Genomic DNA, 18,506 nt, shown 5'->3' on the forward strand with positions numbered 1-18,506 from the left:
GATCTGGTCGCAACTAAACGCTACTAGTAATACGCTTGCCGGCGATAAAGTTCTTCTTCGCATTCGGATTTAGGAGCGATTCTATGAAACGCCGAATGCGCATAACCTCGTGGTAGTAACGACGTTGACCGACTATATCCAGGCGCAAGTCTTCCTAGGAGTTATTCGGGTGAACATAGAACCGACAGCTATACGTAGAGCGAACGCCTAGGAATCCGGAGTTCGTCTGCTGCTGCTTTATGTTACTAATAAACATTATAGTTATCGTATATACCAATCGATCCTCGCTACCGACCGTTATCTCCGCACTACGGTTAAGCAAAGAGAGCGCGCCGCCGATCGCTTCGATTATCTCCTCTATGTTGCTGCCGTGTAGGCCGAGCGTAAGAGGGATACAGTTCGCACGGCGATTGCGTTCTTTGTTAGAGAGCGATCCGAATAGCATGTAAAACCCAGTTAGCGCGCGATATATGTTTCGATATAGACCGAAGTTATCGATGAATATTACTAGTAGCACCGACTGAACGCGGCGGCTATCCTTGCGATCGGAGAAGGTGTCGACGAGGTACTGCCGACCAAAATACATGATCTCGAGCTCTCCGCGGATAGGATCTCGCTGCCAGACCGGGCGGCTTAGGTCGGCTGTCTGTGGGTTGTCGAGGGCATCCGCGGACATAATGCGACGGATAAAGAACTCTGGCCTACTAGGTAGCATGTCCTAAGGGTTTAGAGCGCTGCGAAAAGCGTAGTGGACAAAGGTGTTTAAGCGCGCGGCTAAGATTTCCTTAACTGCTACGTACCTGTTATCGTCCTCTAGCAAGATTACCTCGTTCGCCGTAAGCGGCGGTGAGAACAAGCCTGCTAATGTAGCGGGAACCTGTTAAGCTTAAATAAGTAGCTAGATCTTAACTACGATGTCGCCCTTCTTAACATTAGGCTTACGATCCGCGTTAGAGCGATAGTCGTGCGCGATTGCCAGTACACGACCGCCGTGCATAAGTGCGTCGTCGGTTGCGCACCCGCAGTTAGTTTCGCTATAACGGAACACGACGAAGTCCGACTAGAATATCGGTCCTCCACGCTAGCCGCGGTGCGCAATTGCCTTAGAGTCGGTAAGCCAAACGGCGTTGTTGCGGTTAAAGGTATTTATTGCCTAGTCGTACGCGGCGAACACGGCGCTATTGTGTCGAGTGCGCGCGCCTTCTGGCGCTGTTGGTCGGATTGGTTCTAGCCTAGGCCCAAAATCGCTCTAGTCCGGACCGTCTGTATAGCGAGCATGCTAGCTAGACGAGACTCGAATTATAGAATGCTACGCGCGAGAATGCTACAACTGCTATAGGGCATCGACGAAGTAACCGAGACCTTCGAATAACTTCTCCTTCGACACTAGTGTTACAAGATATGCCTGGAAAAACTGCATTAAGTCGAAGTAGTACAGAAACTCCTTGTTAGATGGCTTGCTCTGCTTCTTGCTAGTAGCGACAGACGCTTGTTAGTGCGGATTAAGGCTAACCTCCTTTATGCGGATATCTAGAAGAGGAACCGTGCCTTTAACGTGCGCCTTAATAGTGTTAATCGTACCGGGCATTTCGCGAAGGAGCTCGACATAGTTTAGAGCGGCCGCAGCTATTTCAAAAATGCCTCGCAGTTGCGTATAGTCGACGCGGGAAATGTTTAAAGCAATTGCCTACAGTCCGACCGAAAGCTCGAAGCTTAAGATCTGCTTTAAAATGCGTAGCTAAGGAAGAACGACTAATGTATCCGGGCCGAAGCTAGGGATTGCTGCTGTTAGCAGCGAAGGAGGCGGCATGTCAAAAGCAGGCGGCGCAGCTGGATCTGCCACTTCTTCTTCCTCCTCTTCGAGTAGCGCTTCGGGTTCCTTATCGTCCATCGTGCGAACAGGCGCTTAATTCTAGTACGCTGCAAGGTCGGCCAACTGCTACAGCGCATCATAGCTATAATTATCGACCGCCTGCTCGTCGCCTTTAGCTTCGATCGCATCAGAGTTTAGTGTGCTGAGTTTCTGCGCTAATTCAACTGGATCCAGCTCGGTAGCAAGCATTCCTAGGCTACTAGGGCCTGGGAGCTTATCGTCGTTAGGTAGGACGGTGCTGTCTTCTTCCGTCTTATCGCGCTCGCGCTTGCTGCCGGTAGCTTGCGATAGCAGTGCTAGAGGTGCAGGGCGAGGAATTCTTAGTGCATTGCCTAAGCCTTTAGCCGGCTTTTTAATCATGCTCCGCTTCTTTACTATAGTTGCGGTGTATGTAAGAGAGTCGGTAGAGGCGCAAGTAGTAGGTGATAGATAAGATGTGGGAAGTAGGAGGTAGGAGGTGGTAAAGGGGCTATGTCGGCGTCCGTAGGAAGGCGCGCTTTACGGGAAAGGGGTGTTGTGCACAGCACACGACGCTTGAACGCAGGTTTGTTCGAGAATAAGAGAATCTCGGAGGGGTGTTGTCGAATCGTCCTAAAGCTAACCGAAGGCGTAGGCTTTGCTAGACCGGTTTCGAGGTAGAAGTCGAACGTAGAAGAGGTAGAAGAGGTGGAAGAGGTAGAAGAGGTAGAAGAGGTAGGAAGAAGTAGGAAGAAGTGGGAAGTTAAGAGATTTTGTGTCGGCGCAAGAGACTAAGCACGGAGCACAATTAAGGACGGAGTCGGTGTCTCTGTGTGGTCGTAATCTGCGTGCTCGTGAATTGTTAGTAGGGGGAAGTCGTCGGAGTCGTCGTTTGCTCGTCTAGCGTAAAGCGTGCGCGCAGGTTTGTTTCGAGGAAGATTGGCCGTTAAAGATCTTCGGACGAACACGACTGACTTTTTAATAGGTCGATGAAGTGGGCGATGTTAAAGTAGTAAGGTCGAAGAGCAGAAGGTGGAAGTCGCCTAAGCTACAAAACAATACCGCAAACGGAAGGCACTCCTGTTGTGATTGGACTTAAGCTAAGTAGAAGAAGACCTCTAATTAGCAGGTATATATTGTTATGTAGAGAGAATCTTAAGTGTAAGATTCTTACTTTAGCTATCTATATATAGGAATGCCTTAGCACTAGTTATGTGTACTTTACTAATAGTTAGTCTAATAATCTACAACACTCCCTTATTAGTAGCTGTATTATTACGAGCTGTCTATTACCTAAATATAGTAGGTATTTACCTACTACGTAGCTAATACTCGGCTTTAGCTTATTAAAAAGCATCTTCTTCTAGCTTTTTTATTCCTCTACTTTATAATCTATACCTCTTATCTATTTAGCTAATTTATTAGCTAATCTATTATTTATCCCTTATAGCTATTAATAATATAATCTATATTACTAACTATAGCTTCTAGAAGAAGAGTAGCTTTCTTTGTTCCTAAGAAAACCTTTTAGTAAGTTATCGATAAAGCAAGAGCTGTTAATAGTAGAGATCTCTTATAGATCTATAAAGATAGTTCTATAGTATATTAGACTATATATTAACTTATTAGAGGAGAGATAAATAAACACTATAATAAAGTAAATATTAGGGCTTAGGATCCCTTCTCTTTTGTAGCTTGCTTTAATAGATTTATAGCTAAGCTTAATAAGGATCTCCTTATTATAGACCTTATTAATATAGTAATAAAGGAGCTATATAACCTAAGGGAGTAGGCCTTCCTAGTAGAAAACTACCCTAGTCTAATAACTCCTAATCCTTAGGGATTTATATTATACTATAACTAGACTCCTCTTAGCTAAATATTAAGCTCTAATAAGGCAAAGATAAAGTAGTAGTTAGTAGTATAGTATCCTATATATATTCTTCTTAAAATCCCTTCTTCCCTAATAGAAACTAACATTCTCTTAGGCTTTAAATTAAGATTCTAGGGGAATTAGCTTAGTCTTTTAGTAATAGTTTTAGGGGGGTAGGCTATAGGTTCTAGGATATGCTCTAATATTTTTAGATTTTTATAGAAAAGTTTTCTTTTAGCTAAGTGTTTTTCTTATAGTTTCTTAGATGCTTTTATAGAGGTATATAATTACCTCCTTTCCTTTATATAGATAAGAATAAAATAAGTATTCTAAGTATTATACTTCTTAGTTTTATAATAAATAAAATAGTGTAATTCTAAGGAGGGAATCCTTCTTAGGTAGGAATATAAGTATTAAGGCATAAATTTAAGAGCAATTTCCCTTTTCTTATTAAGGGCTAGTTAGTCTAGTAGTATAATTTCTAACTACAAATTAGAAGGTTATAGGTTTAATTCCTATATTAGCCTCTCTTATATGTCTATATTAGCTGCCTAATATAGACATATAAGTATCTTTTTGCTAGATTTATAGATCTATATATTAGAGGATAGTATTTAGGGATTTTAGTTTTGTTAGACAGTTTATAAGCTACATATCTATCCTTACAAACTCTATCTTAATACTCCCCTTATTATATTATTCTCTATAGTAATAGTTCCTAAGAGAGATATATCTTAATTTTTTAGAGTTAGTATAGTTTTCTATAAGGCTAATAGCTAATTAATTATCTACTTTAATAAGGATAGTAGAAATGCTTTTAGCCTAGGTAAAGGGCTAGAGCTTATTAATAAGATTCCTTACCTAATTTACTTCTCTTGTTACCTTAGTAAGAGAGAGGTACTCTGCCTTAGTACTAGATAGCACTACTTCTTTCTGTAGTTAAGATCTCTAGATAACTAGGCCTCTTACAATTTTAAAGAGCATTCCTAAGGTAGACCTAGATATACTAGGATTACTAGTAAAGTTAGAGTCTAAGAATACTTTAATCTAAATTTGCTTCTTAGTTTTCCTATATATAAGGCACTTATTAATTATGCTTGCAATATATTTCTAGATATGTTTAGCTACTTAAATATACAAAGGTCCTAGGTTCTAAAGGAACCTTATATAGTAGTTAATAGCAAAACTAATATCTAGTCTAGTATAGTTTAATAGATATTACAGTTCCCTAATAATCTTATTAAAGAGATTATAGTCCTCCTTTGTTCCCTTATCCTAAAGGGGTTTAAGGAGGGTATTAAGGGGGTACTTAACACTCTTTGCATTACTAAGACTATATCCTTAAAGTTTGTCTCTAGAATAGTATTCCTAAAAGATAGATATAGAGCTATCTTTCCCTTCCTTTAGGTAAAGTCTAAGAAAGATATTAGTATTAATAACCTTAATTATATACTTCTGCTCTAATCCCTTAATTAGCTTGTTAATCTTATAGTCTAACTATCTAAAGATCTAGAAGTTATTTATATAAAGGAAAACAAGGATACCTTTCCCTTAAAAAAGGCAAGCATCGCTAATAGTTCTTATTAGACTAAGCTTTTAGAAAGTATCTATAGCATTATAGTACTAGAGAGTAGCTACCTACTTAAGCCTATATAGTCCTTTTTTAATATATATAATATACTTGTAGGCATCTTTCTTAAAGAGATAAGCTCCCTCTAGTAGCTTAATAAAGATCTGCTTATCTAGGTTTAGATTTAGGAATGCAGTCTTAATATTAACTTGTTTCCTCTTCTAGCTAAAGTTAATTAAGAGGGATAGAAGTATTCTCCTTATTATAGCTCTTAGGGTAGGAGTAAAGGTATTAATATAGTTAAGTCCCTTCCTTTATATAAATCCCTTAGCTATCTATTTAGCCTTATACTTCTTTATAGTTCTATTTAGGAGTATCTTAATCTTAAAGACCTATTTCCCTATAAGAGGGACTCTCCCCTTAGGGAGGGTACTAATAAGTTTCTATTTAAGGCATCCTATAGACTTAAGTAACTTAGCTTCTTTAATAATAGCTTTCTCCTATTCCTTATAGTTAGATCTAGAGAGAGCTTCCTTAACTATTTTAGGATTAGACAGATTAGGATTTGTTACTTTAAGTCCTATCTTCTAGATCTTGCTATAGTCTTTTCTTATAACTAATCTTTTACTTCTTAAGAATCTAAATATACCTAAGCTTTTAAGACTTGCTTTATTACCTAATTTCTTAGGTCTCTTAGGGCTTCTTCCTACTTTCCTCTTTCCTATAATATAAATGTTTAGGAAAGGAGTTATAGTATAATCTTAGAGGTCTTCCCTTTTAGGGTAATTCTCTACTAATACTTAATATTATAGCTATATTAATAAGGTATTAGCCTACTCCTAGAATCCCTTAGGACTTCCTTAGAATCCTTTAGGACTTCCTATTTCCTTAGAAATATACTCCCCCTAAGTTAGCTAGGAGGCTTCTTTATACTTAATAGCCTTTAGCTAATTAGGCTTAGACTACTTATATTAGTTATTCTAGGACTATATATCCTAACTTAATATTTGCTCTCCTTAAGATATTAAAAGGGAGGCTTAGTTTCTCTCTCTCTATATAGTATTAAATATATTCTCTACTTCTTAAAGATAAGAAGTAGTAAGAGGTTAGGTATCTTGCCCTTAGGCATCCTAGCCCTAATCTTAATCCTTAGTATAGATAGTATAGACTTTATATTCTATAGTAATAGATTGTATTAGTTGTAAGAAACTCTCCCCCTAAAAGTCTAAGGTAGTAGGTATTATACTATATACCTTATCCTTATTATATGTTATATAAGGAGAGGTTATAATCTTATACTAAAACCTAATAAGGGCAGATAGTTTAAACTTCTAAACTATATAGTTAGTTAAAGTATTCTCCTAAAATCCTAAATTTTAGTATTTCTCTACTTTAGGATAGAACTTCTATAAATTAGGTCTCCCCTAATTATATAAATATGCTCTATATCTAAATCTCCTAACCTTTGTTAGATTAATATATAAAGTTCTAGTATTAAGATCTTAATTAAATTCCTAAAGAGGAATCTTATTAGTTAATAGGCATACTAGCCTATTAGTAAGGAAGATTGCATATATAACTACAAAACTCTAAAGAGGGAGAGGTAGGCTAGAGTTAATTATTATTGCTCTTACCTTATTAAGGATAACCTTATTAGATAATTCTACAATTCTATTCTGCTTAGGAGTATAGGGAGCTAAGAAATCCTATCTTAGTTCCTTATTCTCTATAAATATAATTAGATTATTATTATTAAACTCTCCTCCTCTATCTAAGAACTAGATCTTAACTATCTTTTTGTACTAGTTAAATATCTTAGTAGTCTATTTCTTAATAATTTGTGCAGCTTGTAATTTAAGCTTATAGAAGATAGCCTATCTCCTTCTTAACTTTGCATTAGTAATTATAAGAATATACTTGTATCTAAAGATATCTAGTAAAAAGATTAGTCTTATAATATTAATATAGACCTTATCTAATAAGGATTAAGGTATTAGTCTTAAAGTTCTTAATACTACTCTCTATAATCTTACAAGCTTATATAGCTTATAGTGCTTAAGTATAGATATATTAATCTGCTTAAGTCCTTAGACTTAAGCCTTTATTATACTAAGAATCTTATTCCTTATATAGCCTAGTCTCTAGTGCTATCTTATTATATTAGCCTTAAGTATAGTAAAGGCTAAATAGGACATATTCCTATTAGTTATAGAAGCAACTTTAGTACTCCCCTTAGAAAGAGAGATAATTATATTCTAGAGGATTAGAATATTATAAGTAGACTAAACCTTGCCTATCTTCTTATTATTCCTTAGAATGTATAAAGATAGCTTATCTAGGTAGACCTTATACTTTAGCTAGAGAGTCTCTACTAAGATAAGGTTATAATTAGAGTTAGGAGAGTATAATATATCTTGCAAGGTAATGTTTAACTTATTCCCCTTATACTTTATTATAATCCTTATACTTCCTAAGTATATAACTATACTTTGTCTAATAGCTTAAGAAAACCTAATTAGGGTTTCTAAGGGTTTAAGGTCTAAGAACTAGGACTTATTATTAAAGAAGTAGTATAATATATTAGAATCTTAGATAATAGTATTACTCCTTTATATTCTAGTAGTAGTAATTACTACTCCTATAAATAAGCTATCTAAATTAGAGCCTAAGCCTATATTAGAAGAGGAGATAGGCTTAATTACTATAGTATCCTTTCCTCCCTTCTTATTATATCTCTTGCTCTTATCTTAGGACTTCTTCTTATCCTTATTAGATCTTCCTTTTCCTTTATATACCTAGGACTTTAGGGCCTTATTAGGGTACTTCTTAAAGCAATTTGCATTTATATAGATATAATAGGTATACTTAGTATACTAATTATTATCTACTGCAGCACCCCTAAATCCTCTTGCTATCCTCTATATCTATAGAGGAGGTTCCTTAATTAATAAGGTAATTAGCTCTTTAAGAGTTATGTTCTTAATATAATAGGATTGTCTTTAGCTTCTTAGGTATTTTAGATAGTAGAGTGTCACGGAGGGACTCGGTAGACAGGTGTAAGAGCAATGATCAAAGGTAAAGACTCATTATATGGTGTCTAGACTAAGAGGTAGCTAGGAAAGCAGTCGAGGTAGGCAGACTGCAACGGAAGGGAGCGGGAGCGGGATTAGGTAAGCGGCTGGCGGAGCCAGGTCCGTAACAGTACCCCCCCCCTTTAAAGAACGGAGCTCTAGCGACGTGAAAGAAACAAAAACTGAAGCAAGAAAACAGCTGAAATGAACTTGCCTTCAGACAGGGTCGGAGGAGTCGAAGCGCAGCGGTGTAGCGCGAACGCAACTCTCGAACGAGCAACAGTTATTATAGCGGCGGTAAGGATGTCCTTTAGCGAAGCTCGCTGCATGCATGCAATAGATCGGTGCCCTAGGCGTGCGGTTAAGCTCCAGAACATTTATGCCATAGTCTGTGAAGCCGGAGGCGATGCTTATTATTACTGCAAGTCCGTGCTCTGGCGTTAAAGTTAAGTTGGAAGCAGCGGGCGGCATTGGCTTTTAAGGGTATCGCGCGTAGAAGGCGGCGACGACCTCTTTACTGCCTAGTAGCAAGTTATGCTATGGTTGTTCTGTGATTGTGCCTCTATACTACTGGACCTTGTAGTAAACCTTCTTGTATTTGATGCGGCTGTCTAGCACTGCGGTAACCTCCTATTTAGTGCTTTTAACACCTTCTCTTTTAATAACCAGTGGTGGTGCGTCCGAGGGTCTCGATGGGCGTTAACTAGCAAGGGGATCGGTGGCCGCTGTACGCAGCAGGCTGATATAGAAGGTGTCGAAGATTTTTATAGTCGAGGGAAGGTCGAGCTTGTATGCGCGGCGGCCGACTAGCTTGACGACAGGGAAGGGTCCGATCTATTTGTCGTCGAGCTTCTTTGCTGGTCGGTCGGTCTTAAGGTAGTGTGTGTTAAGATACACGAGCTGGCCTTTAGTAAACACTGGCGGTGGTTCTCGTAAGCGATTCGCGCTGTCGGTAGTTCGGGCTTGCGTAAAAGCATATTTAGCGCGTAGGTCGTCAAGAATGGTCTACGCGAATTCAGTAGTTGCAGCAATGTTGTCTGCGATGTCGTCCGCAGAGTTAATTAACTTGCGCGCAGCGGCTGAGGACTGTGGCTTTAGTAAAAGCTCGATACCTAACCTTAGATAGCGACCGGTGTTTGCGAAGAATGGTGTTATACCGGTAGATGCCGTATAGTTGTTTAGAGCGAACTGCGCTATTGGCAGGAACGAGACCCAGTTGTCCTGAAGGTGCGTGACATACGCGCGCAAGTATTGTTCGAGGGTCTGGTTCGTGCGTTCGGATTAACTATTAGTCTTAGGATAGAAGGCTGTAGACAAATTCTGTGTAATGCCAAGCCTTGCGCACAGACGTTGGAAAAATGCGCTCGTAAACTAAGAGCCTCTGTCCGAGACGATAACATTAGGGTATCCGTAGTGTAGATAGACATACTTAAAGAAGAGGTTTGCTGCGTTCTTAGCTAAGAGGTCGTTAGTCGGAATAAGGTGGACTTCTTTAGTTAATATGTCTGTTACCGTAAGGATGTTCTTATGCAAGATGCTAGTCTCGGGGTCTCTGCTTAGAGGAAGGTCTACGATATAGTTAACAGCGATCTGCGACTATAGTAAGGCTGGCGTAGGCATTAACGAGAGGGTGCCTTAGTATAGGCGACGGGATAGCTTGGAGCGAGTGCATGCGCAATTCCGCACGTAGCGCGCAACATTACTGCTTATTCCTGTCTAGTAAACAAGCTATCTGCGGAGTAGTTCGTACGTGCGAGCTGGACCTTAGTAGCTAGCTAGTGTTGGATTATAGCATTGCTAGATGGCCTTTATGCGAATGTTCTTGTAATCAGGGATCCATATTAAATCGTTGACAAACAGGCGACCGTCCTTCTAGCAGCAATCTTGCGCTGCCAGCTTCTGTAACTTCAGCTATGGTAAGGGAGTGTTAGTTTCTAGGGCGCTGGCGACGACTTTGAATGTCGCTTTAAGGCCCTTGTATGCCTTATCTAGTTCTTGAGCGAATGTGAGCTCCTGCGTAGGCACTGGGACTAAAACTCCTCCATCTTCCTCGTCGTCGCTGTCGCAGACAGAGGGCGGTTGGTAGTTGCCGGTTAGTCTCGGAGAAAGCGGAACGCCTTCGTCGCTGTTGTCATCTTCCTCGTCCCCGGGCATGGGAACAAAGTCAGGCTCGCACTGCATAGCGTAGTTAAGAACGATGTTAAGGTTGTCGGGTTTGAGCACCGTCTGTAACTAGTGCTAGATGCGTGGATCGTTAGTACTATCGGGGAGATTCTGCGACAGGCGCGTGAATGCATCTAGCTTCGTGCCTAGGTTTCCTAGCCTGTACGTGATCTTAAAGTTAAATTAAGCAAGAAACTCTGCCTAGCGAGCTTGGCGACGATTAAGCTGCTTAGTTTCTATAAACCATTCGAGGTTCTTGTAATCCGAGAGAACCTTAGTGTCTAAGCCTGCAAGCTCGGGAGTCCACTCCTTAAAGCACTTAACGATAGCAAGGAGCTCCTTGTCGTAGATATCGTAGTTGACTTTATGCACGCTTATCTTCTTTAAGAAGAACGCGATAGGGCGAAGGATGCTATTAGCTCCTATCTGTAAAAGAACCCCTGCTGTAACCTAGTCTGATGCGTCTGTTTCAAGCCAGACCTAAAGCGCAGGGTTAAAGTGTGCAAGAATTGGTACGGTTATAAAGCGTTCCTTAAGAAGGCGGAAGCTGGTGTTACAAGTGGGTAACTATTCGAATTTAACTAACTTCTTAGTTAGGGCGACTATTAGTGCGACGATTAATAAGAAGTTCTTAATAAACCTGCGGTAGAAGCCAGCGAAACCAAGAAAAGCAAGGACGTCCTTGACATTAGACGGAGCTTCCCATAACTAGACTGCTTCGACTTTGGCTAGGTCCATTTCTAGGCCCTCGGTCGTAACGATAAGGCCGAGGTATTTAACACGTTGCACGCTGAACTCGCACTTGTTAATGTCGACAGGAAGGCCGGCATCTATCAGCTTGCAGAGTACAGTGCGGACATGGAGCTAATGTTCCTCTAGGGTATCGCTGTAGATTAGCAGGTTATCGAGGTAGACAGTAACGAAATTGTTAAGATGCTCCTTTACAAGGTTTCTAGCGGACTCGCTGCGTCCAAGTATGTGCACGAGGTAGAGCTAGTAAGCTAATAGATTAGCCCGTTTCTAGGCTACCTAATAGGTAGGCGTTTTAGCCGATTGGAAAGAGCGGTTGAATCTGGCTTTGAATGTCGCGGGTTCAATTCCTTCTCTTTTTGCCCCGTCGAATCGTACTGTCCCAACCTTTATAGATTGCGACGGTACGACGGGGCAAAAAGAGAAGGAATTGAACCCGCGACCTTTCGATTACGACGGTTGCGACGTTGCGATAATGCGACAATGCGACGATGCGACAATGCGACAATGCGACGATGCGACAATGCAATGCCTCTTTTTTTCTTCTGCCGCAGAAGCACGGTAAGGGAGCTTACCTTGCCCGAGGTAACAATGCGACATTGCGACGGTGCGAGAATACGACGATGCGAGAGAATGCGAGAATGCGACGATGCGAGGGACTAATTAAAAGTGAGCTTTGATGGACCCCTCTTTTTGTTAGGAAAACCAATCAAAACAGACCTTTGAAAGATCCCTGTCGGTGGAAGAAGACGGCTGCAGTCTTTCATAAAATGGCACTCGTACCTCGTGCAATAATATCGTTCATGTAGCGCTGGAACGAGCTAGGCCTATTGCATAGCCCGAAGGGCAGCACTTTGTACTCGTACAGGCCGTATCGGGTAATGAAGGCGGTCATCTATTTATCGCCCTTGCGAATGCGCAGGTTGTTAAAGGCTGCAACGACGTCGAGCTTAGTGTAAAACTTGGCCTTGCACAGCCGGTCGAGTGTCTCCTTAAGGAGCGGTATTAGGTACCTGTCCTTAATAGTAAGGGCGTTTAATGCACGGTAATTAACACAGACTCTTAAACCGCCGCCTAGTTTAGCAACGATAAGGACTAGTGACGCGCAGCGAGAGCTAGACTTCTGAATAGTGCCCTTCGCTGTTTCTTCGTCGATATATTTCTTCACGACAGCCAGCTGTGTAGCGCTCATCGCGTATAACTTCTTGTAGGGCACCTGAGCGTCAGGCTTGAGGTTGATCGCATAGTCAGCTAGGCCATACTTTAAGACCTTAAACTCGGATTTGTGCTTAAACGCATTAACCAGGTTATGCAGGTATTCCGGGAGTTTGGATTTGGGGTCTGTTTTCCCTAATGTATCTATAAAGCGCTTAACATCCTCAGGTGTCAGTACGTAGACGTAATGGTCGTCTTCTGGTAATAGATCTTCAGGCCAGAGGACGAAAACATTGTCACCCTTCTCGGGTTGTTTCTGTGCGCGACGCGCGAATGCATATGCAGCTGCGGCGCTAATTATGCAGATATCGTGTAATTTATCAGGTTCGACGGGCCTGGCTTTTTCATAGCTGTCGACTGCAACAAGCAATAGTTGGCTGTGGTAGTTGTGTTGCTTGCAGCAAGTGTCCGAGTTAAAGTGGATCGTGCGATTCTTGAAGGAAATCTGAGGGTCGTGGGTCCCTAGCTATGACATTCCTAAGACGATGTCATATTAGCCGAGGTCCGTAATATAGTAAAGGGACTAGTCGGTGTGACCACCAATAGTCAACGTAACCATTGCAGCTGAGTCCAGTGTTTTTAGTGTACTATCGGCTAGGCGGAGCCGTTCTAGTTGTTTAAGGGGAATAATAGGTATCTTGTGTGCGCGTACAAAACGGGGGTCGATGAACAATAAGGAGGCTCCACTGTCGATAAGGGAGCGTGCTTTTGATATGATAATTAATAGATTGTGGCTATGTACTTTGCCGTTACAAACCAACTATGCGCCCTTGTAGGGTGTATCTGTATCGGGGGATAGCTCGCACAGTGTATGCTCTGTTTCTGTCCATCTTATCTTAGGTAGGATCCTTATGTTGCTTTTGTAGTTATTGTTCATGTCCGTAATATACTTGTGAATTAGCTCAAGACTGCGGCTTAAGTCTGAGCCTGCGCATTTCCCGAACCGGAGCCGTTGGTCAGGAGCAGCTGTTATAGTGCAGCCTCGATAGAGGCGGCGGCGAGTTTCGGAGTCTCTTGCTGGACGTTGCCGAACTCGTACGGTCCCTTGTTCTCAGCGAAGACGTACAGGGGGCTGACACGGTCATATCCTTAGTCGCGGCAGCGGAAGCAGCGGCGCTCGTCTATCAGCTTCTTACGACCAGCGTCGTCAAGCTTCGGTAAGTCCTTGAAGCGCATGGGGATAATGCGAACTGGGGGTTTTCGACCGGAGTTAGCGCCAGCGGCACCTCCTCTACGGCCGCCTTAACTACGGCCGCGACCGCGGTTGCTATTGTTGCCACGCGCGGATTGACCGGACTAGTTAGCTATCGTCTTCATGTTGTCTTCGAGAAGACGGGCATCTTGGCAGAATTCGTAAAAGGGCAGGCGGGTCTTGGTCTTAAGCTCACCCTAGTAGGTAGAGTTAAGGGTAAGCTAAAGGCGCTAGGTGTTAGGCTGATCGCCGGACTTGTTGCACAAGCTGCGGTAGTTAAGGATGTATAAGGAGAAGCTTTCGTTGTCCTTTTGCTTGAGGACTAAGAGGGATGCCTAGGCCTTAAAAATCACATCCTGTTCGCTATAGCAGGCGTTAAACTCTGCGAACATCTCCTCTATAGACTGCTATATGTTCTTGTTAACTTCGATAATGTCCTACGCACCACTATCGGTGCGAGTGGAAGCGTACTTTAGTAGCTCGCTTAGGCGCGTCTCTGAGGTGTAGCTGGCTTCGAGTTTGGCCTTAAGAGCGCTACGCTAGCGACGGTAGTCTAGTGTAACTCCATTAAAGACTTCGGGGTTAGGAAAGCGGCGGTTCACTTCGGTGTCGAAGTACAAGACGTTGTCTGAAACGGGGTCGTTGTGGCGAAGTGCGGGAAGGGTGTGGACTGCTAGTGCTAGCATCGGTGTCTAACGTGCTGGAGTTGCTGGTTAAACGGTTAGCGCTACAGGTCGGCGATCGCGGCGGCGAGGTAGTAGCACTCTATACGCATCGTGAGTGGGCGGAGGTGCTGCCATTTGCTTAGCGAGCCTAGCATCCACTAGGTTAGTAGCAACTGTTAGTGCGGCGGCAACTTGAGCCTTAAGCTTATCGATCTCGGCGGCTTGGGCGGCGACCGTTTCGAGGGCCTCGTCCAGCTTATTTTGAAGCTCTTTACTAGGGGCCTGCTCTTCGAGTTCCTTAATGTCTTTAAGGGCTTTATCGTAGTTCTTGTCCATTTCTCGAACCCGAGTAGTGAGTTCGACGGTACGAGCTGCGTGTTAGTTGCGCTCGTTGCGCAAGCGTACGATAAGGGGGATGGACTCTCGAGCGGACTTCTGCATTTCTTAGATGCTTGCATAGGCCTTTGTTTGTTCGTAGACGAGTGCTTAACAGCAGGCGTAGAAGTATGCTAGGCGCACGTTGACCTTGTTTAAGAAGTCGACAACACCATGCGCGATGTAATTATCCGTGTTGTATATAGTGCCTTCTCCTCTGTCGACAGCGTCGTATTAAGGCATGCTATCCTTATGATATCTCTACAGCGCTGCGAAGTCAAGTTGTCCTTTACCTGCGCCTGTGTTAGTGTTGTGCTCTGCGTCGTACGCATCATCTAAAACTTCTTGCTCTTAAATGCGATTCTGGAGAATCGAGAAATCGCGCTTACTAGGAGGCACGGAAATGTTGGCTGCGGAGAAGTTGGCGGTAGAGGTACGGCGCTAATTGGTGCTAGTGGGTGCATTGGGCGTAACGCGAGTAGTTAATTGCGGTTAAGGGGTGCGGGTGCGCTGTTCTTAAGCGCGTTGCTGTTCTTAAGAGCGGCCTTAAGTCTAGGACTCGTCGGCAGCGGCGGAGGCGTAGGAACGTTGTTGCGGTTGCTGCTAAGATTGCATTAAGGTCCTGATCTTGCGCGAGAAGTCGGTTTCGTCTAGGTCTTCTTCGTCGGATTCACCACGATTGTTGGCTTCGTAGTGAGACGTAGCTGCGCCGGAGCGCACTTAGCGATTAGTCGAGCGAGAGCGCAACTGCGACTACGGTCGCGCTGCATTGTTGTTTTCTATAGCGAGCGAAGCGAAGAAGAGACGATTGGCGACCGTCTTGTGAAGTAGGAAACTTTGAACCTACTTGTTAGGGTAACTGCTGGCTGCAGTCGATTCTTACTAACCACACAAACTGTCACGGAGGGACTCGGTAGACAGGTGTAAGAGCAATAATCAAAGGTAAAGACTTATTGTGTGGTGTCTAGACTAAGAGGTAGCTAGGAAAGCAGTCGAGGTAGGCAGACTGCAACGGAAGGGAGCGGGAGCGGGATTAGGTAAGCGGCTGGCGGAGCCAGGTCCGTAACATAGAGGCCCTAGATAAAGAACAGCCTAATCTGCTTATTACTAAAGGTAAGCTTTAAGACTAGAATGTTCTTAGACCTAGAGTATTATTCTGTTGCAGAGATATACTTATAATACTACTTCTAGAAGTCCTTATAGTACTTTTAAGTGTTTATTCCTTAGATCTTAATATTGCTAATTCTAAGAATCCTTAGGCTGTTATAAATATTTATAATTATAACAGGCCTATAGGTAGCTGCAATAGTATTATATAGTTCCTTAGCTGTCTTCTCTATATCCCTAAAGTTAGGCCTTAGAGATTAGTTAATCCTTTTGCTAATAATCCTATATATAATTAGGTTATACTTATGCTAGATTTAGAGAGGAGTTAGTCTTAATCTACTAGTTAGAATAGGTTCTGTTACTAGAGTGTCCCCTCCTTCTTTTTAGGAAGGAGTTAGAGCCTAGGAGGATAAAGCAGTACTCTCCTTAGTTAGTAAAGAGGGATATCTAACTTTAATTCCTAGCTTTAGTTAGGCAGGGCACTAGGGAATGTTATAAAAAATATAGCCTAACACCTCCTTGTCTATAAGGGCTGCTTTAAGCATCCTTAACTAGTCTAAGAAGTTACTTCCCTTTCTTAGGACTTTATTCTCCTTTGTAGTCTTAAACTTATTAGCCTGCATTGCGGCTATTATTATAACTAGCTCTTTCTTAGCTCGCTAGTTAACTATCTAAACAGTGTATAGTAAGATTCTAGTAGCTACGCTTAGAACAGACAATTCTTCCTTAAGTATATAGTAGTTACGCCGGGCTTATAACCTGTTATAATTAGACTTAAGCTAAGTAGAAGAAGACCTCTAATTAGCAGGTATATATTATTATATAGAGAGAATCTTAAGTATAAGATTCTTACTTTAGCTATCTGTATGTAGGAATGCCTTAGCACTAGTCACGTGCACTTTACTAATAGTTAGTCTGATGATCCACAACAACTCCACCTACGCAGCCAGCCGCCGGCTTTACGCACCTTAGACGACCTTATCCAGGAGGCCAAAATATCGATGTTCTCGCAATTGGCTCCCGACTAGGAATCGACACATTCTCGTTGCGGTGATTCCAGCAAAAAAACAATGAGGAAAATTCACCGTGGATTTAATCCGCAATTAAACTCGCAATCTGGTAGTATAAACCGTAACGAAGCAAAAACGAATGAACCAGGCGGGAATCGAACTCCGCATCGGGCGCACTACTAACAGTATGCGCCTTATTATAACTATTAGACCACTAGTTCTGCTAATAGGCATAGTATTTGAAGGAGTATATAGGCTACCTTGATCTACGACGGCCCGACCTACAACATAGCATTTGACGAGCTGGGCTACCTTAACTACGGCCATGCCGACTATTCCAGCTACCCTAACTAGCAACCTAACTACCTTCTTTTAATCGACGGCGACCTATAACATGGCTTTTAACGGGCTAGGCTACCTTAATCTACGACGGCCCGATATACAACATGGCATTTGACGAGCTAGGCTACCTTAATCCACGACGGCCATGCCGACTTTGCTAGCTATTAAACTAACTTAGCCACCTCCTTCCAATCGACGGCGACCTTCTAAGCACCCTAGCTATCCGAGCTCGACAACATAACATTAACGGCTACCCCAGCTATCCTAGCTATCCTAGCTATCCTAACCTAACTACCTCCTTTTAATCGACGGCCGGCATTCTGAGTAACCTGGCTCTTCGAGCTCGACAACATAACGGCATCTATAGTTCTACCTCGATCTACGACGGCCATACTAGCCACCTCCGTTGCTCCGTCGGTGATTTTAGACCTCCGTCTGTTACCTCTATTACCTATCGATAGCGACTCTAACCCTCTAAGCCTCCGTTAGTTCGACAACGGCTACAAACTTCGGACAATGCTTCCGGCCGCTAGATCGCTGTTAAGTCGCCCTTCATCCTCTCCTGGCGACCTCCGCAACCTGGATTATAGGCTTGCCACACCATAACGATCGATTCTCTGACCTGCTAACTACTAATCCTGCTTTATAATACGTTAACTACGATCTGACCTTGACCTTAGTTGTGACTACACAGATGATGGCGACCTTGACCTTAACCTTAACCACTTGACCTTAACCTTGACCACTTGCACTTAACCTTGACCACTTGCACTTGACCTTGACTACTTGACTACTTGACCACTTGACTACTTAACCACTTGACCACTTAACCACTTGACCTTTGACTACTTGACTGTGACTACTTAACCTTTGACTACTTGACTATAACCTTGAACCTGACCGGATCGACTAACGGCTTTGTGAACCTAATGTGAAGAATATACGAATGCCGATGGGCGTTCGTTCACTTCCGCCGCTAGCGGCACGTCGATAGGCTGTCGCATAGCGACCTTAGGACAGACTGTGTCTTTATTAACGCTAATCTATGGCTACGTGCGGGCTCGACTTGATCTTGCTCTCCTTCCTCGATATTGACATTGTCTTCTTCATCGACGGCGGCGGCTATAGATGAGGAAAGCGAAGCGTTTGACGAGAACTAATGACTTGTAGTAGAACTTATGGCATCTACGCCTCTAATATCGTCCTACTCTGTGGATTTAAGCATCCTCTATTAGGTAACATTAAAACACTCTCCCCACATGCGTACGGCCGATATCGTCTAGATCGCCGAAAGGAGCACTTTTATAAACTGCACCGGACTCTTGTTGAGGTGCGACGTCTC

General features: G+C 42.6%; 1 protein-coding gene across 1 annotated transcript; it reads right to left on the bottom strand.

Moving 5' to 3' along the window:
• Positions 1-292: 292 nt before the first annotated feature.
• MYCGRDRAFT_19346 (uncharacterized protein) lies at positions 293-532 on the bottom strand (the record flags this gene model as incomplete). The annotated part of the gene is made up of 1 exon (XM_003851757.1): positions 293-532. A coding segment is annotated over one exon (240 nt), but the record flags the coding sequence as incomplete, so codon positions are not given.
• Between the last annotated feature and the right edge of the window lie 17,974 nt (positions 533-18,506).

The sequence above is a fragment of the Zymoseptoria tritici genome, chromosome 6 (genome assembly GCF_000219625.1).
Source record: "Zymoseptoria tritici IPO323 chromosome 6, whole genome shotgun sequence".
NCBI classification, from domain to species: Eukaryota; Fungi; Ascomycota; class Dothideomycetes; order Mycosphaerellales; family Mycosphaerellaceae; genus Zymoseptoria; species Zymoseptoria tritici.